The 22,045-nt window shown below is 45.3% G+C and overlaps 3 protein-coding genes across 4 annotated transcripts in view; 2 read left to right on the forward strand and 1 right to left on the reverse strand.

Moving 5' to 3' along the window:
- Positions 1-9,451, forward strand: part of plgrkt (plasminogen receptor, C-terminal lysine transmembrane protein) — a 10,163-nt gene extending 712 nt beyond the window's left edge. Inside the window, exons 3-5 of the mRNA XM_080018401.1 lie at positions 7,521-7,651; positions 8,119-8,228; positions 8,787-9,451. Coding sequence (XP_079874527.1) covers positions 7,521-7,651; positions 8,119-8,228; positions 8,787-8,914 — 369 coding nt within the window. The 3' untranslated portion in view covers positions 8,915-9,451. The remainder of the gene's footprint in view (positions 1-7,520; positions 7,652-8,118; positions 8,229-8,786) is intronic.
- Positions 9,452-11,584: 2,133 nt separating this feature from the next.
- Positions 11,585-12,884, forward strand: rln1 (relaxin 1; the record flags this gene model as incomplete). Its single annotated transcript, XM_080017676.1, has 2 exons — positions 11,585-11,801; positions 12,499-12,884. 2 exons carry the CDS (start codon positions 11,585-11,587, stop codon positions 12,882-12,884), a joined length of 603 nt encoding a protein of 200 aa, XP_079873802.1.
- A 1,696-nt stretch (positions 12,885-14,580) lies between these two features.
- Positions 14,581-22,045, reverse strand: part of jak2a (Janus kinase 2a) — a 34,451-nt gene continuing 26,986 nt past the window's right edge. The window contains exons 17-24 of one of the 2 annotated variants that reach the window (XM_080018220.1): positions 21,637-21,787; positions 21,414-21,547; positions 20,261-20,450; positions 19,719-19,843; positions 19,271-19,443; positions 18,620-18,737; positions 17,936-18,052; positions 14,581-17,211 (exon numbers count right to left, since the gene is read on the reverse strand). In XM_080018220.1, coding sequence (XP_079874346.1) covers positions 17,104-17,211; positions 17,936-18,052; positions 18,620-18,737; positions 19,271-19,443; positions 19,719-19,843; positions 20,261-20,450; positions 21,414-21,547; positions 21,637-21,787 — 1,116 coding nt within the window. In that variant the 3' untranslated portion in view covers positions 14,581-17,103. Of the gene's footprint in view, positions 17,212-17,935; positions 18,053-18,619; positions 18,738-19,270; positions 19,444-19,718; positions 19,844-20,260; positions 20,451-21,413; positions 21,548-21,636; positions 21,788-22,045 lie in introns of those variants that run through there. The other variant, XR_013844623.1, reaches the window with a different exon arrangement.

Here is a 22,045-nt window from a genome sequence, read left to right on the forward strand (position 1 = left end):
CCTATTAAAAGTATGTGTTCGCTCTTAAACGTGGTTAAAGTATTAAAAGTGAAGGTCCCTGTCATATCACGTGTCCAGGTATAACAGAGTCTGTAATACAGTATTAGCGTGCTATTCCACCGGTTCTTTCTGCAGATGGTGTTCAGGCAGATCCAGGTGATAATCCACAGTAAAGTAGAACGGGTCGGTGTCACAGTCATTTACAAGGACATGGCAGAGCTAATCGGTCGTCGGCGAGCGACTCCAAATCGGTTGGATTGATGGATCCAATTCCTGATCTTTCCCGCTTGTGACCTGGCCGTCTGCAATGTTGAAGAGTAAAAAGGCGTGGATGTTGACTTTGAAATGTGGTGGCGTAAAAGTCGATCATCTCCTCATACAGTACCCCCTCCCCAACGCACCAGAAACCCGGTAACACCCGCTAACAATCGTCATTTTCCACCGGTGGAAAAAGAAAAAACCCGGGTCTCAATAGACCCAGGCTTTAATCGGCTCTGATGCGAACAGGACACCCTGGTCGACCCGCTCGTTTTGGCCCCTTTACCTGCACGATGCGACGTGCGTTGAAATTTCTGACGTTGGCACATAAAGAGACAGGAATAATATCTGCGTATCGTTCCATCATTTCATATCCCATTTAGATTCCAAAATAAGAAGCTGTTGAAGCTTTTTTTTCCCCACCTGGGGGACAGTGAAATGTTGTGAGTATGGGGATCGCACCGTGTGACCACAGCGGAGAACCCCCACGCTCCCCGCCGGCCCCCCGCTCCCCGACGCAGAGGGACGGGTGCGCGCAGCGGCTGATGCCCGGGTGCGTGGGTGAGCACCAGCGTGGAGCATCCGTCAGGTTTCACAGTTTTATGTCGTTGCTGTCTCTACTGTTTTGTTCCCAATCACACTGGATCTATGACACGCCCCTTTTCCAACGTGTTTGTGATGTCGTATGTGACGCAGCAGAAAACGCGGCATTTCTCCTGGCAATGGGAAAGGTGTCAAAAGCCCATTTTTTTTTATCGCTTTAACACCAAAATGAGCGGGTTGGAAACGGTGTAAGACTGAATTTACTTCAGTAAGTATAAATACTTGAGAAATGTACTTTTCCCCGCCGCCCACAGACAGAATCTTTATTTCCAACCAGTTGATTTCCTTCATCCTGCTACTGTTCAGAGAGCAGAGATTTTTATTGCCCCCCATTAATGAACAAACCCCCCCCCTTTCTCTTTCCCTTTATTTTGTTCCACAGCCAATATTTTTTGATATATTTATGCCTCTGAGGTGCTAGGCAGCAGGTGGGATATGGCTGAGAATAGGAGCTGTCATTATAACAATTTCATTACCAGACCTCTGCCCAACAGTGTGTTGTCTTGTTTCCTCGGTTTCTCCTTCTCATTCAGCTCCACGTGTGCTGCATGATGACTAATATCATTCATCAGCCACTATTACTGAGTTTCAGAATGACCGTTTTGGGGTCGTGATTGAGACTGTAGTGGTTTTCTTTCCCCTTAGTTAGAGGCTATTCACTCTCGTGTCACTTTTACCTGGATATATGATCAGGTTCGCATGTGTGAGATTTAAGTGGTTTTGTAGAAGTGACTAATAGATTATGGTGTGACCTTTACTCTTTCATACCTACAGTCAAGCGACTATTCTATTTTTTGCCGTGACTTCAATATGGATGCTGTGTTTGTTTGTAACGTGTTTGGTGTTTGTGAAACTTTTTTGCGTCTTCCATCTAACTAATTAAAGAAGGAATCTCTGGCTGTGTATGCACGCATTTCCTTCGACTATCTCGACAACCGTTCATCCCATTTACGTCAGGCTTGGCGGGTGTGTTGCCGGGGACCCAAGGACATGCATGTGAATTTGGTGCAATTGGGACACGCGACACCTGGCACCTCAGCTCTGTGCAGCAGCCGTGCGGGCTTTCTTGGCTGAGTCACTTCGTTCCACAGTGCAGCTCCGATATGTAGTCGGGCGTGTTTTTTCCCCATGTGAAAGAATGTATTTCCTCTGTAAATGACTTGAGTCAGGTAATGAACTAAGTATAGTCCCATGATATCTATTGTATTCCCCGGTGTTTTACACCAAAAGTTCCCGCGACTCTGTGCGTGTATTTCCCCAGGCAGCTCGAGTCAGAGTGTGAAACGTGGTATGTTTTGAACGGCACAGGACTGGTTGCTACAAAACTAGGGAATCATTTATGTGTCTTCCATTGTGTCAAGTCATTTAAAACTATTATTTGGACACTTTGCGTGTCCCCACATGAAGATAAGATGAGATAACACTTAGTGGATCCATGTTGAACATTCAAAGCACCCTGAATGTACATTTTGCTAAATACATATATAAAAGTTCCTTTAGCAAGAAGTGTCATTATAACAGGGTTCCTTGAGGATAGATGTGTTTGTCTCTGACCAGACATCTTTCCGGCAAGTGCTTTTTGACAAAATGTGTCATTTGACACTACAGACATTTATGAGTGAAACACCCTGGGGTGAGGACATCTAAGTGTTGTTGCTACCTCCTCCCGCATTAAGTTTGTTGGAGACAATCAGTTGTCAGCGGGTGTCGTTTTCAAATCACATTAGTCACACCAAATTACCCCTTGCTAGGCTTGTGAATTGGTCTTTATCGTCATCGAGTATTGTGTTAAAGTCACGGTAGACACGGTTGTCATTTGTACATTATTGCAAAATGAGGTATAGATTGATGCACTTGTATAAATTGTATGTCAGGATAATTGAGAGCTCTGACATTTTGATTTGCTTCATTTATGAAAAAAGGAAAGACTAAAACGTATTGGCCGCTAATGATAGGGTCTGGACTCCTTTCTGATGCTTTGTAATTCAGAACGCCGTTTGATTAAAAAATAAAAAATAAAATAAAAATGCCTTTGCAGCAAGCAAAGCAGTAAACGTCTTAAGTCTTTTGGTATTTTTGTTTTATTTTAATATTTGGCCTTACTATATTGGGGTATGACAAATTCCTCAAATTAATGTTGAAATGATTATACTATAGCAGTGTCTGGAATCTAGCTTTGATCTCTGTCTCAATCTCTTTTTTGCGTTTTGCTTCCTGAATGTGGACTCTGATTTGTGTGCGTCAATGTCAATTTTCCATGTGGTTTACTGCGAACTCTGGGCTTTTGGCCTTTAGGAAATAAATGTCAGTGAACTTCCACAGAGTTTTGAGGTGTATGTTCACATCATCACCTCTGCAGTGGACTCTCCCTTTCTTCCAGTACTTTTAATCTCTCTTGGTCATTGAAAGGTGTCTTTGAGGAACCCGTTTGTATTATTTGAAATTTCCTTGGGATTTCACAAGCAGTCATGACGCACAATAGATCTGTCAACAGCCTAACTATGCATCATTCTTATGCCAAGATCAGAAGGAGCGTCTGGCATTTCCAGGGGAACATAATGTATTTGCCTTTGAGACTGCATGAGTTGGAAATACAGCTTTCCTTGCCAGACTTTGTCTTTTTGAATATAGTGTTTGTTAACATGATCAGCAGTTACATATTTATTGTCTGGCCAGGTTATAAATGGTGTATTGTACTATTGTCAGACAACTATATGTTATAGTGCTTTTCAATTCTCAATCGCAGAAGTAATTAATTAGGGTGCAAGGTGCATTTGACCGCGACTACAGTCATTTTTTAAATTATCGGTAGTTAAATGAATTTGATAGATAACATATACGGTAGATAACCAAATTCCTCTGCTTACAACTTTCATTTAACTGAACTGACTTGATGACACTTCACTCTGTGACCACTTTATTAGTAACACCCTTCTCGCCCCGGTAGCTCCCCTTTTGCTACCAGAGCAGCCTGACTTCTTTGTTGCATCAACAAAATGAGGGGAAAAATTCAAAAGATGGTCGATTTGTATTAAGGGGCCTCGTGTATTGTTTCAAATTTGTATTTTAAATTATTGTAAGTTCAATGAATTTGATAGATAACATATACCATAGGTGGGCTTAATATGTATTGTGTCATTTCTGTTCTGTCAAAATATAATGCAAATTGGAATAATGTGTTTCTAGAAAATAATGAATAGATGGCAAGGAGACATGGATGGATAAGAATGTATTATCAAAACAACTGAATTATTCAATAAAGAAATGCTAAATGCTACAACTATAGAATTATAGAATTATACAATAACACATCTATAAGAAACACATGTCACAGTTGCATACTGTGTTTCGGTTTTCAAAGTCCACTAAAGGGCGCCATTGAAGTCCTCTAGTGTAACTCCTGTAACCTTGTTTATGCATCTCAGGTATTGGTATAGGAAAACAAAAACCTTAGAGTAACCTGAAGCCTGAAGTAGACCTGTTGTCACCTGCAATTCCTTGCAAAAAAAAATAAATGTCCTGACCGGGACAACTCGGCTAGTTACAGGCACACAAGACATTTGTGCCCAGGGGCCTTAAATGTGATGATCCAGGCTCGGAGTGAGGACGATCTACAGCGGGCACTTTGTTTGTCTTTCTAGCTGGTGAACTGAACAATGTTGATGCGGACCGGGAACACAGAGCTAATTTGATGAGTCGGTGAGTGACTTTGTTACTCGTAGAGGAGGGACCCAGGATGGAATTTCCCTTAATCATCTGTGGCACAGTAGTGGTTCAATATTAATGTTCAAACACCGTTTATCTTTATTTTGGTGCAGCTAATTGAGGGCTGAATAAAGAGCAAATATTTTGAAAAGAGAATTTTATGACGCAGCTGCTGCAGTGTCATAGACACAAATAGTATAATCAATGATTCATATTAGGTATTGGTAAGTGTTACCATTTCAGTGTTGACATTTTATTAGAGCGGTATTCATTTGGCTCATTCATTTAGTTGGTTCAGCGTTCTTCAAAAGTACGGTTCAGCCCTCACCACAATGGACAAACAAGCACTGCTGATTGTTCAAGCAGTTCTAGTAATTGCATGCGTGGTCACTTCAAGGTTTTATAGAATCAGTCCACCACACGCCAACTAAATAATGATTTTAATGGAATTTGCGCAGATTAATTGTATATTGAAAATATTTTCACAAACTTCCCATGTACATCTGTTGATTAATTACAAGTGAGAGAAAGTTCTGTTTTTTCAATATGTATTGACTTATTTGACTCTAGAGTATGGTGTATTGTGTATTGGCTCCCGTTAAAACGATTTTAATTGTAGCAGAGCTGATGTTCACAGCACGATAATCATGGAATTGCCTGAAATCTTTTTTCCTTCTTGCAATTGCTTGTGTCATTGCGTATTTTAGCCAGTCCAGTGTGTACTTCATCCCTCTTGAGAGGCTGAACCGGAAGGAAACTTTCAACTAGGCCCTAATCAACATGTAAGCGATTTAAAATCTGAATAAAAGATTAAAATCTGAATCAAAGAATAAAACATTCTCCCGTTTGATCAATAAATATTATCTCTTCAACCACGCTGATGATGGTGATACAAGACAGTACGTCAAACTGCCGCTCCATATCCTGTTTCCTGTTGTTATCGAAGGCTTCGCTGATTAAGACTGTGATGCTCAGTTCGCTTGACTACCACTGACAAATGTACTATTTTCGTTTTGGAAAAAAGCATCCACTCAAAAAATCAAACCCACCTTTTAATGCACATCTTCTTTACAAACCAACTTAAATTAAACGCATATAACAGATTGTGTCGTAACTTCTTCGGCACCATTTAGATTGAAAATATAGGATAAAATTGCATAGTCCTTCTAACTTTGCTCACTAGGCACAAACTAAAATGGGTTGGCTTGTACTGAGTTTGTACCGTTGTTTCATGGCACAGCAGCTCGGAGGAGCAGAACCTTGTGTTCTATCCATTGCGTCACTACATGCAAAGAACTGACCAGAGCTATTTTTAACATGGCAGAAAGAAACCTTTCTATCAACAGGAGGGACCGAGTCGAATATTATTTTAATGCCTCTTAATGACCATCCCCTGATCACATATCTCAGGACTGTGACATCAATAAGGAGGGGCATGGAAAAATTACAATTTCTGAGACCATGTAATTTGTGTCAAGGCTGGATACTTGAATGCAGCCATTAAGATTCTGTTTCATCCATGACACAATGGCTTTTTTCCCTCAAAGGCACGGTGTCACTCATTCCTCTTTCATTGAATGAAAAGTAGAAGTGTGTGTGTGTGTGTGTGTGTGTGTGTGTGTGTGTGTGTGTGTGTGTGTGTGTGTGTGTGTGTGTGTGTGTGTGTGTGTGTGTGTGTGTGTGTGTGTGTGTGTGTGTGTGTGTGTGCGCGCGTGCGTGTGCGTGTTTCCATTCAGAGTCAGTCAGTGGCGAGGGATCAGGCTTCATATATTTATTTATGAGAGGAAGTTAAACCGGAAATGGAGTAGACAATAAAGACTCCCAACCAGGCTGAGGTTCCCCTGATCCCACACTCGCGACCTCTGCCTGCCCACTGTCCCGAAATACACGGTGTAAAGGTTGAAGGAAGTAGTTCCTCCACCTCCTCATGTTTGTATCGTGAATATTTATAGTGTGTTGAGTTGAACCACCGAGCTTTTGTATTTATGAGGTGCGGGGGGGGCAGCCAAATTATGAAAATATTATACTTTTTGGCAGTGTAAACATTTGTTGATGGTCTTTTTAGTCCAGGCTATCTTTTACAGTAAAACCACATTTTATTATTTTGATACAAAGGGCATATATATGAATTAATTCCTTTGCTTACAACTTTCACTTAACTGAACTGACTTGATGACACTTCACTCTGTGACCACTTTATTAGTAACACCCTTCTCGCCCCGGTAGCTCCCCTTTTGCTACCAGAGCAGCCTGACTTCTTTGTTGCATCAACAAAATGAGGGGAAACATTCAAAAGATGGTCGATTTGTGTTAAGGGGCCTCGTGTATTGTTTCAAATTTGTATTAATAGTTATAATACTGTATGTGCCAATAAGTCAACATTCCTCACACGGCTACACCAGCAGCAGCCTGCGCCATTGATGCACTGCGGGATGTGCCCATTGATTCGTGCTGTTTGCACCAAATTCTGAACCGACCATCTGAGCAGTGACATTTTCCCAATCTTAAATCGGATGCTTTTCGTGATCTTCCTGTGCTTAGCTTCGAGGAGGGGACCCTGGTTTGGTCTGGAGCTGCTGTCGTCCATCCGTGCTCAGAGATGCTGTTGTGGACACCGCTGTAAACAGCTGGTTTTGAAGCAGCCACGTACTCTCTGTTTGTTTGAATTAATCCGCCCGTCATCCGACCTCTATCATTGACTATGAGTTTTTGTTGGGACCACGTCTCGCACCATCGATAACACTTCAGACAAAGTTCAGAAGATCAAACATTGCGCCATTTCAAATTGTTATGTCAAACAGCAAATAAACCTCCCCACCATGGCTGCACGCTGTATTTCTTAATTTGCAGCCGCTGGCATTACAATGTCTTTTATTTATACTTCTGTCATATTTTCACTGCCGTCATGCTTGTGTATCTGTGCATGTTTGTTTTTTTTTTTTGGGGCACTGTAGATGGAGCGGCAGCTGGAAATGCAGAACCAGATGAGAGAGCGACGGATGGCAATGCAGATCGCCCGGTCAAGAGAGTTCATCAAATACTTCGGCGTCTTCACCGCACTAGCAACAGTAGGACTCACTTCAGGGTGTGTCCGTGGATTATTAAATAACCCTATCAATTTTAACATCCTCATGTCTGTTGCAAAGCTGAAAATACTACAGTATAAAAGCAAGTTTTTTCTTTTATGACAATAAACAATGGTTTAGGTATTTAGAATTTGGATTAATTAGGATAAATATAAGCTATACAATCACAGGCGTGTATATATTGTTTGCTATATATCTTATTCTTATGTATCTTAACAGTGAGAATTTAGATTAATTTAATTATTTAATTTTTACATATTGGGAACTTCACCCGAGATGAAGCAAAACATACGGATGTACGCACGCATAGTTACGACTATTGTAAAGCCTCACGAAATGTCGTGCTGAATAAATTATTTTAGAGCAACCTTTACGGCGTTTTTCTTTGGATAGGGAATGTCAAACGAAGTCTCCATTGATAATATTGAAACCTCCCTCTCTGCCCCCCTGCTGCTCACTTCTCCAGTGCCATTAAGCAGAGGAGGCCAGGTCTGCTGGCTCCTGTCCTCCCCCTGGGCTTCGTTCTGGCCTACAACCTGGACACGGCCTACGGAACGATGGCTTTCCGTGTGAGAGGTAAGGTTGGAGTTTGGAACTACGTATTCTATGACTATTTCAGCGGCGCCTCCTGTACGTTTGGTGGGAGTGTTCGGGACGGAAAGGCTGCTCATGTGGAACCCATTGATAATTAGTTTTATTTCGGCGTTTTTTTTCCCCCTTTAGTGCAGAGTAAATGAACATAATGTCATATTGGTTTTTCTGTTAAGTCTGTTCTGTTTCTTTTCTGTTCGTTTTTGGTGCTCGCACATTGACAGAAACTTGAAAACACACCCATTTTCACCACTATCCTTTCCAAACCATGTTGTCAAAAGCCAGCTCATGTCTTGGCTCCTCCCAAAATTTCTGGCTTCCCTCCCTGATTTTTATTTTATTTTTTTCTGAAAACCTTGTACGCTCCCGCACCTTCTGTATATTTGAATTATATGTAACTCGACCGTCAAAATGTAAAGCTCTCTGTGGAGACCGACTTTCTCACATTTCACCTCGAAATCGGCCTGTTTGGGAAGTTGCTCGCCAGATAGGAAGATAGGAGGGAAAACGTCCTAATTTGTCGTATCCCGTTGTGTTTCCCAGAGGAGGCCGAGAGCATCATGGCCTCGGAGCAGGACCGCCTGCAGCTGCCTCATGGATGTCCGACGTTCGAGGGCGTGGAGAAGTCCCGTCGGGCCAAATGCAACCTCGCCTCCTTCCTCGAAAAATGATTGTTTTTATTATTATTTATTTGTAAACCTTGAACCCGTCCATCAGCAGATCCACGCCTGCCTTGTGAGTCTGGAAGTACAGACTCCGCCCGCCGCCTCCATAACTCAGTGACTGGTGAAAGTATGGTTTGTGTAACTAAAGAGATGCAGCACAGCACAGCACTTAATTAAGGCCTGAAATCTATAATATATATGATTTAAAGATGGTGGTTGCTCAAAGCAAACCATTTGTATGTTATTTATCATTATAAATCATGTATCAGGACCGCTGCTATAATGTATAATGGTTTTGTAAATTTAATAAACGCATGAGACACAATTTATATATATTTTTTGGAGTTTTATCTTTTCTATGAATCTTTGTGTAACGCTGTGTTAGCGCCCGAGTCTCACCTCACGGTAATCCACCCATTTGTGTTCAGTCTTTTAAAGCGCTTTATAGGTAATGACAAAATATTAGATTCACTCCACACACTCTATTTAGCATTGTTGCCTAATTAGTATCACAAGATGTACACTTTGATTGGGTGGGAATTTAAAATCTCTAGCCCACATTTAACTGAAATTAGACCATTGTATTATTCTGAATGTTTTTTCTTTTATTCGTTCATATATTTCTATTAAAAACAACCTCCTGAATATTCTCACTCATTCACTTTCTGTGGCTGGAACCAGCACAGACATCCTGAATTTGAATGAAAGGCAGACCCTTCACCGAAAGTGCTTAACTTAAATCTAGCGTGTTCAATGGTGAATATTTATATTTATTTATTCAATGGTGAGTATTTATCATTATAATCATTATAAAGCAAATATCCACCATTGTTGCTTTATTGAAATTCTAGTAGAGTCCACGACAAAATCACGGTTGAGACGTCCGTGGCGCTTAGTCCTGTGGTCGTGGTGGGGTCCCGGGGGCCCCACGGAGGTGTTACGGGGGCCGGGTGGTGGGGGTTGGACGGGAGGTGGGCGTGGTCGGGTCCGTAGGGGGTCGGCGCGGTCGGGTCCGTAGGGGGTCGGCGCGGTCGGGTCCGTAGGGGGTCGGCGTGGTCGCTCCCGGGCCTGCTGCGCCCCTGCGTCCATCTGGTTGCGCTTCGCCCATCTCTCCCACTGCCAAAACTCACACTCAGTACAAACACCACACAATAGGCCTAGGGCCTGCGGGGCGGTTGGGGATGTGGCGGGCGGCTGCCATCCTGCCCGTCACGCTCCTGCCCCAGAGTGCTTCTCGTCCATCCCGAAATTTCAATCCCACTCATATTATCTTAGAACACATACACTTGCACGCCAATCCTACTCCGAAACAACACCCCGCCGGACCAGGGTCTGCGGGGCCCGGAGGGGTGCGAATGATTCGGGTTCGACCTGGTAGGCAGGTCCCACCCCGGAAGGCACCTCCCGACGAGGCCGCTTGCTGTTGTGGGTGTGGGTTGGGGTGCTGGGGGGTGGCTGTCGGCCTTGGCTCCCGCTGCGGGGCTTCTCTGTGGCGGGTGCCGGGCGTGGTGGAGGGCCCATAAATCTGGCGGCCTGCTGCTGTCGGCAGGGGGTGTTGAGCACACTCTGCCACATGGATGGGCACTCGGGGCTCGCGGCCGTGTGGGGCGCCTGGTCGGCTGCGGTGGGGCTCGTGCCCGGGGTCGGGCGTGGGGCCTGCTATGCGGGCTTCCGGCTTCTCTGGGGGCCCGGGGCTTTCCTGCAGCCGTGGGGCGTCTACGTACAGTATGTCAAAAAGCTGTGCTCTTGTCATCCTCAGGACAGAGATATTGCAGCAGTTCTTGATGATTTAAGAATTAATTGCAGGTTTCAGAACTTGAACTCCACTTGCAGACTAACTCTGTCCCAGATGCGATGGCGTACAAATACTCTGCGTTGTATGCCCGGCATGCTGGCATCACAGGTTAAAAAAAAACAAAAAACAGTTGTGTTTTTTAAAATTGGTGCCTCATGCCAAAGTCAGAATCCAAGCGAGGCAACAAAACCGAGCCGATCAGATTGCAAATCCCTGTAAACGACTGCGGCACCATCTGTACAAATAGTTTTGTTCAACTGGAATCGACGGATCTTGGTGACCGATCGTCGGGTACAGTTGCACTTTATGTCGTACTATAGACTCTGACATCAGGGAAGTGGACATGACAAGTACTTTTACTTTTGCAATTTGGATACCTTTACTTTTAATACTTCTTCACTCCCAGCCAAATCCCATGCTCAGGTATTTATCACAGCCGGTGCTTCAGTCTGACGTCAGCACCGTGACACCACTGGTCTCCAGTTCCTCCTGTCGCTGCTCCCGTCCCTCTGTTGGTGTGTGAGTTGCAATTGTTTTTGTATCCCCAGGGAAGCGTGCGTGTGCGCGCGTGTGTGTGACTGCCTTCATGTTTGTGTGCGCGTGCGCCCGTGTGACTGCGTGTGTGTGACAACGTGTGTGTTGCACACTCGTGTTTGCGTTCCTGTACGTACGTGTGCGTGCGTGCGTGCGTGTGCGCGGCGAAGTGGCTGAACTTGGGGCCGTGATTCATTGGAGGCTGAGGAGCAGCAGCTATAAAAGGTCCCCTCCTCGTGGACCACGAGCAGAAGAGGAGGAACCGAGGGAGGAGCAAGACGCACGCACGTCTCCATCCACCGCCATTCCAACAGAAACCGAAGCGTATTTTTTGCAGGGAGTTAAAGATGCCGCTGAGAGTCACCCTGGCCCTGGCCCTGGCCCTGGCCCTGGCCGTGGGCGGCGCGGCCGCTCTCTCCCGGGGCGACGGCGCTGCGTCCGGGCTGGTGGTGCCCAGGAGGGACTACGGGGTGAAGCTCTGCGGGAGGGAGTTCATCAGGGCGGTGATCTTCACATGCGGAGGCTCCAGGTGGAGGAGGTCCCTGCTGCCCGACCAGCCCTTGGGTGAGACGACGTGCGCCGGCTTTACGCCGCTTCTGCACTTTCAACGTGACGTCGGGTTTGTTTGTTTTTTTGGGGGTTTTTATTTTATTTGTATATTTTAAAGGTAAAGTTTGATACTTGCTTTGACGCCCACTGTTTTTTTGTCCCCTCTTTCGTTGTGTTTGTTTTGTTTTCTGCAACGTTGTAACGGCGTCTTATAAATTAAAAAAACGCCATAATAAAGCTTTACTTTACTTTTTTTTTTTACTTATTTACCGCGTAATTCAGGTCGAAATTCAACTTGACATTGTGACAGTTTTTCGGAAGATTTTCAAAAAAAACTTGGATCAAAGAATATAGATAAATGCAATTTTGATTCACATAAATTGGCAGATCTCCGCTTGGACCTCTGTGCGCGTTTTCACTTCTTTAATATTAATAATAATAAAGAAAATCATTATTGTCCTGTAGGAACCAGCACTCGCGATTCTCTGTTTCCCTTCACTAGAATTACAAATTACACCTCTTGATTTAATATTGTCTATTGTCTTTTTTTAATGTTTTCATTCCATTTTACGCGTATTCGTTATATAAACCTCGGCTAAGAATGAGATTTTAAATTGGCATATTTACTGGGTGTAGAACCTTTCATTGTGTTGTAACTTATTTACTGGGAATTGAATGGACTTGGCTCATGGATTCCCTCCCTCCTCTCTAGACCCGTTCCAGAGGAACTCCTACAGTGACGTCACAGATGGGGAGAACCTGCACAGGAGGCAAAGTGAGATGGCGCCGAGCAACAGCAGGTGGTCTACCCTGAACGCCCCCGCCTCCTCCTCCTCCTCCTCCTACTCGCTGGAAGATCTCCTGGTCCGTTTCGACCAACTCAGGGACACGAGGTTCCCGGCGGGGGGGCGGGACTGGGTCCGGGACCGGGACCGGGACCGGGACCAGGACCAGGTCCCAGACGAGGAGGCCCTGTACCCAGACCAGGGCCGAGGACCCAACCAGCCCGACAGGAGGAGGAGGAACTTCTCTCTGGGCGTGGCGGGGATGTGCTGCAAACACGGCTGCACCAAGAATGACATTGGCCACTTGTGCTGAGGCCGGGGAGGGTTGGGGGCGGATTTTGGGAGATGTGGTGGTTTTGGAACAGCTAAGAGGCGAAACGAGAAAAAGCTCCGATCGGTATAAAGAGCGGAGGGGTTGCGTTTGACTGCGTCCATTTGCAGATCTCACTTTTGATCACTGTCCCAACGCCCATGTAAACAAAAACACGGCGTAGCCGTCGCTCCAGCACCTTTCCAAACGTGCACATTCATGTCTTCAGGTCATTTTCGATGCATTTGAACAGATACCACTTGTTTTTTTTGTTGAAAGAAAGAAAGAAAGAAATAAATAAAAAACCCTGCCCAGGTCACAATATGTGGGCGAATGTTGTTTTATTTCACTCAAACTCAAAGGGTCTCGAGCGATTATTAAATAACATATATCCAATCTTTTCAGAAAATGTTATTGTCCGACAGACAAGCTGTTTATTAAGTCTGACTCACTTTAAAATGTTTTATTTTTGGGGGGGTTTTAAACCTCTTACCTGCAGAGGTAGTCTACACGGTTGAATATAAAAAAAAATGTTATTAAAAAAAAATGAATGTAAGACTGACAATGAGCGTGTGTTCTTGGCTGCACGATACCTGGAAGACGAGCCCAAGCGCCGTACAAACACAGGCCTTTAGCATCATGTTTCTGGCTGTTTTTACTACATCACCACATGCTATTACCAGCAGGCCGTGAGGGGTGCTGTTACGTTTTATCCACAGCTGATATATTATTATCATCATCGAGGTCCGGACCTCAAGTTACATGTGATTACACGGTACGAAGAAACCGTTTGTTTATTTGTTCATTTTAAGTTGGGTGCGTGGCGGAGAGGAGGTATTATTCACGACGGCATCCTCCCCTCCCCGTTCAGCGGTCTTTGGAGCCAAAGAGGAAAAGTGTCTTGTCTGGATCAGGATTCCATTGTAATATCAAACATGAGATTGACCAACGGTTGCCAACATTGCTGTCCGCATAATGTCCCTAGATCCCAAGTCTCTGATCGCATTGCTTTTGCGAAGAAATGGCAATGAAAAATAATAACTATCAGGGGGATAAGAAGTCAAGTAAGCTGCGATATCGCGGCAGAGGGAAGGGGATCTCCAGCGGGGGCGGCTGGATGAAGGACTAGAACCAAATGTTTGGGGGTTTTTTTTTGCTTCCACATTCACGTACACCCTTCAAAGGACACTGACGATAACTTTGCCACGTAAAAAAAAAAAAAAAGCGAAATTCCAGCGCTTAAGGCTGCGTTGTCCAACATTCCATCCCCGCCGATTGGGAAGGAGTCCGTCTATTCCGAATCATTAAGAAACAATCCTCTGCAGCGGCGACTGGTTGCTCTGCGCTGAGCACAAAAAGCACCAAGGATTCTCACAAGAAATGCGTGATATTGGCTTTACGTGCGTTTCACGCATTATTTATTTTGGAAAATAATGTTCACGCCTTTGGTAGCTTATGTTAACTATTGCACCCAACTTTACATCCCCAGTTAAATTAACTTGTTTTGTCTGGGAAAACACAAAAAGATTCACTAGTTCTGTTATTATCATTTTTTAATTATGGTATTTTTTGAATGTAGTTTTCTTACACGAAGAAGTTGATGCGTCAATTTGCTCTACCTTTCTGTTTGGATCGGTGAACCGGAACGCAGCAGGTTGCCATGGTGATGCTGTGTAGTATACACACCAGTTTAAAAAAATGATTATGAAACACACCTTTTAATACGTTGTTGTCACAAAGCAGCACATAATGTACAATCAATAGAAAAAAAAGTCAAACAGATTGTTCTTTTAAGGTGGAAAAACTGAAAGAAAATATCAAATGTTATCACGTAAATGAAAATGAACACGACACAACCAGCTGTTGACACGGAAATATACCAGCTCTACTATTAGAGCAATTCAAAAAACCAAGACAAGGCGACATCACAGTGAAAACAAACAGCAACCTCATTCACGACAAATGCATCTCAACTTGAGTAAATAAAAAAAGATTAAAAAACACCTTTTTTAGTACGCCAACACGGCGGGAAGTTTGTAACAAGGCCGGGTGAAGAGCAGGTTGTGGGGCCCGAAATGTCCTTATCTGCAGGGAAATCCAAAACTCCAATCCACCTACAACCCAACCTACTACCTGTTGTTCATTGCGATCATGTTTTGCATATTATTCTGCATACTATGGTTTCAGATACACTAAATACAATAGTATGGCATATTGGACGCGGTAGATGACTGCAGCCATTTCGACAGGCTGCTTTACCGAGCGGGATCGAGAGATCGAGAGATCGAGAGAGAGAGAGAGAGAGAGAGAGAGAGAGAGAATGAAGGCCCGCAGGGGGTGAAGGTTTGGCAGGTTTAATTACATACACATCTCACATCTACACGTTCACCTCTGAAGAAAGATGACGTCGGGTGTGGAAATAGTGGCATCTACTTGGATTTGTCGATAAACGCTTGAAAATATCACAAAAGCAAATATGGAAGTTTTAAATAAAACAATAGGTGCTGTAACAACAATAAGTCTTAATTATGTCCCCCCCCCCCCCAATATAAAATGTCGGTATAAAGTTATTCACAACAATTTCACATCAGATACCAATACGTAAATATTGTAGCCGTCCACACCAATTTCAACTAACAGATTAAAAAATAGACTCTCTCTGTTATAAAACACTATATCACTATGAATGGAGACTCAGCCATGCGGAACGACCGCCACGGCAAATTCCCAAGTTGCCCTCAGCAACAAATACATATTTGACGGCGTTTTTTTTCTGGGTTATTGACTGATAAAAATTTTTTTTACATAAAACAACACGAAAACAGCTCATAACACACAAGCCACGATCAGAAGTTTCCGAAGACCGTAGCTGCCGCAGTCGTCATCGGTGAGGGGGCGCGCCACCTGAAATGCACACGACCTGAAATTTTTCCGGGCTTTCCTCGAGCGTTGTTCCTCAAAAACGCCAGAAGAAGCTGCGGACGCACGTGCTGCCCCGCCTTCAGGAGGCGAAGACCTGGATTTGTGGGGAACAGTGACACTTCACCAGGGTTTCCGTTTCCCTCAGACGACAGCGTGGGACTGGTGCCAGGAAGAAACTGTCATCTCCGATACCTTCATTCAGTCATTCATTCATTCATCCATCCATCCCTGTGCTCTTTCTCGTCCCCTCCCCTGCCAGGGAGTCTTTGGGGTTTGGGGCGGGAGCGGTCGGCGTTCCGGTCAATACCAGATGCGAGGCAGCGAGTCCGAGCAGCAGCGTGCACAGCTTCCCTCGTTCATCGATTTGATCATGAGGAACAGTCCAGCGGGAAAAGCCCCCCGCCTCTTTGGTTTGTATCGCACGACATGCTGCCGGGTTTTTTTTTTTTCCATGAGATAATTGCGGCGCTTTAAAAAACACTTCCATCTAATAGCGCAGGCGTCGCCGAAGCTCTTGGGGTCACTCCTGCTTTAAGGCGTTTTTTTTTTTAAAAAAGGACAAAATCAGCTACAAAACCAGAACCCCTGGGTGAGTCCATGCATATACTGAAGGTATAACAGTAAAAAAATATTATTTATTTGTTAATTTATTATTATTAATATTATTACTATTATTATTATTATTTGTATTATTATTATTATTACTATAATAATAATTATTATTATTATTATTTTAGATATCTCTGTATCAAACACCTACAGTAACCCCTCCCTATAGAGAGGTGAAATGTACCCATAGACATAATGGATCCAGTGGATGGGTGTGTATGGGGTAATGGTGGAGGTGAATGTGCTGGTAAGTAGGACTGTGCCTCGGCAAGAATCAGGGATGAAATATGCACTTGCCATACAACGACGCAACAATAAACGAGAGAACGCATATTTTGTTTTGGCTGAGCGAGCGGAGGGCTGTGGCAAAGCGGACGTCGGGGTCGGCCCCCGGCGGTGCCCGCACGCGCTCCACCGCAGCGACATTCAGGCCGACGGCAGAGAGTGATAGAACCCCGGCGAACGAGGCTTTCAAACACGCGACCTCCGACGGCAGCGTTAAATGAAACGTCCGTCCCGCGAGTCGGAGAGTCGATGACGGGGTCGTCATCAGGCGCGTCGTGCGACCCTCGGGAGTATCGGTTCCTCCGACCGGGGGGGTTGTACGCTACATGTCCGGGAACACGAAAACGGGGTCCGTAGCCCAAACGCCGGCGCTGGGACCACCGCCGTGTGGAGCACCGGGAGCTCCTCATCCCTCCTTGCCCTCCTGTATGCTGCCCACACTCTGGGCCAGATCCTGGAAGGACGGCCGCTTGGCAGGGTCACTGCTCCAGCAGGCTGTCATCAGCTGGTGGACCTGAGGGGGAGGGAGGGAGGGAGGGAGAGAGAGAGAGAGATGGAGATGAGAGATAGATGGAGAGATGGAGAGAGAGATGGCGAGAGGGAGAGAGATGGAGAAAGAGAGAGCGATGGAGAGCGAGAGACGGAGAGATAGATGGAGAGGGAGAGTGCAATGGACAGAGAGACGGACAAGAGGGAGAGGGATTAGAGAGAGAGAGAGATGGAGAGAGAGATGGAGAGAGGGAGAGAGATTAGAGAGAGAGAGAGATGGAGAGAGAGATGGAGAGAGGGAGAGAGATTAGAGAGAGAGAGAGTCTGTGCTTTAGACCTTTGTCATATTAGCAAGCCAAGTGGAGTAAACCACTAAATGTGCAATCGTACGCCCGTTTAGTGACAATTTTACTTTCAATTCATTTTAATTTGACTTTAAGGATTCAGAATAGATCGAAAAAAAATAAATAATATATATATTTTAACCCGTGTGTTGTTATTGAGCCCTCAACTTAAAGAGTAATATTTATTAAACTATACCTCACCCTGCACTTCCTGGAGCTACGTTCTCTTTAAATCCAAGGGAAACCTGCTTAGGCTCTGGCGCTAAAGTTTTATTCCAGGTTGGTAAATCGCTTTACGTGCCGACCTGGTTTCCCGAAAAGCCTCAAACCAAGCCCACGGCAAAAACAGATTCTTTTTTTTTTTGTTGTTTTTTTTGTGCGGTATTAGGTACATGACTTATTTACCTCCTTGGGGCAGTTTTGGGGAGCGGGCAGCCGGTATCCCTGTTTGAGCAGGAGGTCGATCAGGTGGTACACGATCATCTGGCCCTGCTTGTCACTGCCCATCTTGTCCATGAACACCTGGAGAGGACACACAGTGTTCATCTCACTGGAGACAAAATGGCTCCGTATAACTTAACCATATAACAGAAATCATCAACGCAATAACAAAATATATATTGGCAGTGGTAAATTTATACCACGGTGACAGAATACGTTTATAACAGCGTACACATCCACACAAGATCATTGGAATATAACAATTCCTGTGGACATGTGTCTCAACCTAACCGATGGAAATGCACGTAATTCACATTTTATCAAAATTTCTCTTAAATTTGGATTGAAACACATGATGGCGGAATCTGAAGATCTCACAAAATGATCGCGATCGGCAGAAATAATTGCGATCAGACGATGATGCAGTAAATGTCACAGCTCCCCGTAGAACCCCGTCCAAAACCTCACTTGTCCAAATTAATTACTTTATGGGATTGTTCTCATTTTCCCTTTTCCCGCCGGCTACGTCCAGTGGTTAAAGGAAGAAAAATGCGTCTAATATCTCCTGTCAAATGTGTATTGGAAATGCTGTGGCTCAGCGTGGCAGGACTCTGAGGCGCAGGGAGGCGCCGGGGGGGGGGGGCGTACCGCCGGGGGGCTGCAGTTCTTGTCGCTGTGCGTGAAGAGCTCGTAGAGCACCACGCCGAAGCTCCACATGTCTGACGCCACCGAGAACTTGCTCTGCGTCAGAGACTCGGGGGCGTACCTGGAGGGAGACATGCAAGCCTTTTAACTCGGCCAGCTGGACGCAGAGGGCTTTATTACCACGTTTAGCAGGGACTCTGACACATATATACACAAATAATACGGCAAACTACTTAAATGAAATACGACAATTTCATGTTAATACGATACAACCAGAAGACAGGCAGGCAGGCAGGCAGAAAACGTTTGACCTCTGTCATTGCAAACAAAGGGTAGATAACAAAGTATTGAGATGAACTTCTGTTATTGACCAAATACTTGTTTTCCACCATAATTTGCAAATAAATTCTTTAAAAATCAGACAATGTGATTTTCTGGATTTTTTTTCCTCATTTTGTCTCTCATAGTTGAGGTATACCTATGATGAAAATAACAGGCCTCTCTCATCTTTTTAAGTGGGAGAACTTGCACAATTGGTGGCTGACTAAATACTTTTTTGCCCCACTGTAGATAGATAGATAGATAGATAGACAGACACATAGATAGATAGATAGATAAATAGATAGTTGATAGACAGACAGACAAATAGGTCACCAGAAGATGGGGCTCTCTCCGGGCTCGGTCACCGTGTAGTACTCCTTGTCCTGAGGCAGAACCTTGGTCAGGCCAAAGTCCCCGATCTTGACTCGCGACTCGCTCTCGACCAGGATGTTCCTGGTGGCCAGATCCCTGTGGATGTAGCGCCTGGAGGCCAGGTAGTCCATGCCCTGCGGGTGAAAAAATCTTTGATTTGCGTGTCCTTGCAATGCAAAGTTGCGCAACCGATCGTCAGAAGAGGGTGTTTTAGGCCAAGGAATAGATCATTATAATTGAGAGGAATAGATCAAATATGTATCTGACCTCACCGAAACAAACGTTCTACTACTTATATTTTCAGGCATTGTTATTGTTTAACACCTCATGTTGTCGTAGCTTTCTTTTTTACTTTGACCCGTTTTTTATGTTTGTTGGTCCACTCGGCCCTGCAGTCGCCGCTCTTCACCTTGCAAATCTGTGAGGCATAGTGCATCAGCTTTTTGGTGTCAAAGCGGTCCTTGTTCTTGATGAGGTAATCTCTCAGGCTGCCGTGGGGGAGATACTCCATGATGAGCCGCAGGTTCCTCCGTCCTGCGGAGGAACAACAACGCGCAGGACAGAGAGGTACACCCGACGCAGCAAGATAAATATGGACAGATATAAAACTCAAAGAATAATCCCGGTTGTTTGGTTGAGCTCATTTTGATGGCTCTCAGCAAAACAACGATGCACCCCCGGGAGAGTACATGCACGGCGTCTTCTTTTGATTTTTTTACTTCATTTTATTGTTTTATAGGTTTGCCTCTGTAGTAAGCGTCAATCCATTAATTTTTTTCTGTCTGCCTGTCTCACCTGTCGGTCTCCAAATAGGAAATACAAGTTATACTTTGGGGTCGCTCGTCAATTTTTATTTATTTATTTTTTAATCGATCGTCCTTTCTGAACCGCGAACACAAGCTTTGATCATTCAATTGAAGCACCAATCCAAAGCGCCGGGCGCCCTCCCACCTGCGCTGTAGCAGACGCCCTTGTACTTCACAATGTTTTCGTGATGGAGGGATTTGAGGATCTCGATTTCCCGCTCAAAGACCCGGAGGTGGTCGGCCGTGCTGTGCTGCAGCTTCTTCACGGCCACCACCTCCCCCGTGCTGTCCTGCAGGGGGTCGTAGCGGCACATCTCCACGCTGCCAAAGTTCCCCTGGAGCGGGGGGGGAAGGGCGGAGGGAGGGGCAGAGAGAGACGGAGGGCGGGGGACAGATGGAGAAGGACGCAGGGAGAGCGAGAGAGAGAGAAAGGGGAAGAGTAAGAGTGAGCGAGCAGGAGAGATCGATGGAGAGAGGAGGGATAGGACGGAAAGAGGGATGGAGCGAGGGAGGAAGAACATAAGAGAGTGAGAACGGGAGAGAGGGGGAGCAAGAGGGAGAGAGAATGGACGAGAGGGACGGAGCGAGGGGGGTGAAGAGAGAGAGAGAGGGATGGTAAGAGGGTGGAGTAAGAGAGAAAGAGGGATGAGAGGGGGGGGATAAGAGCAAGAGGGATGGAAGGAGGGGAATAAGAGAGAGAGAGAGAGAGATGAGAGAGATGGAGAGAGAGAGTGAGAGGGAGAGTAAGAGCGAGTGAGAACGACAGAGAGATGGAGGGGGGAGTAAGAGAGGGAGAAGGATGAGAGAGGGGGGAATAAGAGAGAGAGAGAGAGAAGGATGGAAAGAGGGTGGAGTGGGAGAGGGAGAGGGATGGAGAGAGGGGAAATAAGAGAAAGAGAGGAATGGAGACAGGGGGAATAAGAGGGAGCGAGAGAGAGTGAGAGATGAGATAGAGCGATGGAGAGAGGGAGCGAGAGGGAGAGTAAGAGAGAGAACAAGAGAGAGATGGAGGGGGGGAGTAAGAGAGAGAGAGAAGGATGAGGGAGGGGGGAATCAGAGAGAGAGAGGGATGGAATGTGGAGTAAGAGAGAGAGAGGGATGGAGAGAGAATAAGAAATGTGTTTATGTTGTCGAACATGGAAGCCAGTAAATATACTATAAGTGTGTGTGTGTGTGTGTGTGTGTGTGTGTGCATGTGTGTGTGCGTGTGTGTGTGTGTGTGTGTGCGTGCGTGTGTGTTTTTGTGTGCATGTGTGTGTGTGTGTGTGTGTGTGTGTGTGCGTGTGCGCTCCCCTCACTTTCCCCAGCTGCTTGAGGAAGATGAGGTGTCTCTCCTCAAACTGCGCTGGCTCCTGGCTCTCGAAGGCCCAGGGGAAGCCCGAGCCCCGCGCTCTGCTCGGCACCATGTCGCTCTCCACCAGCAGCTCGTAGTCTGGTGCATGTGGACGGGATCACGTCAGCAAACCCACAGGACATTGTCTGAAAACCTGTGTGCGTGTGCGAGCGTGCGCGTGCGCCCACCCGGTGTGAAGAGGCTGTTGAGGTCTCTGATGACGGCCCTGAAGGACGGTCTGTGTGAGGGCTCGTAGTCCATGCAGCTGTTGATGAGGTTGGCCAGCTCTGTCCATTTCGGAGCAGGCAGCTGGTGTCTGTCCTCGTAGAACAAGTTCTTCTACAGGGCAAAATAATAATATTATTATTATTATTATTATTATTATAACTACAATATTTCAATGCATTCTCAATAATGGGGAAATTAAGAAGTTGGGGGCAGCAGCTTCACTTGGCGGAGTGAAAACTATTACTTTTCATAAATGGTCTCCTTTTTAAACAATACATTGAATCGGTTATAGTAAGGCAATGGACACCGGTTTTATTATTTAACTGCAGCCCTCAACCAAAGCCAATATTTTTTTGCTCAAATTGTCCT

Source organism: Zeus faber (assembly GCF_960531495.2).
Source record: "Zeus faber genome assembly, chromosome: 17".
NCBI classification, from domain to species: Eukaryota; Metazoa; Chordata; class Actinopteri; order Zeiformes; family Zeidae; genus Zeus; species Zeus faber.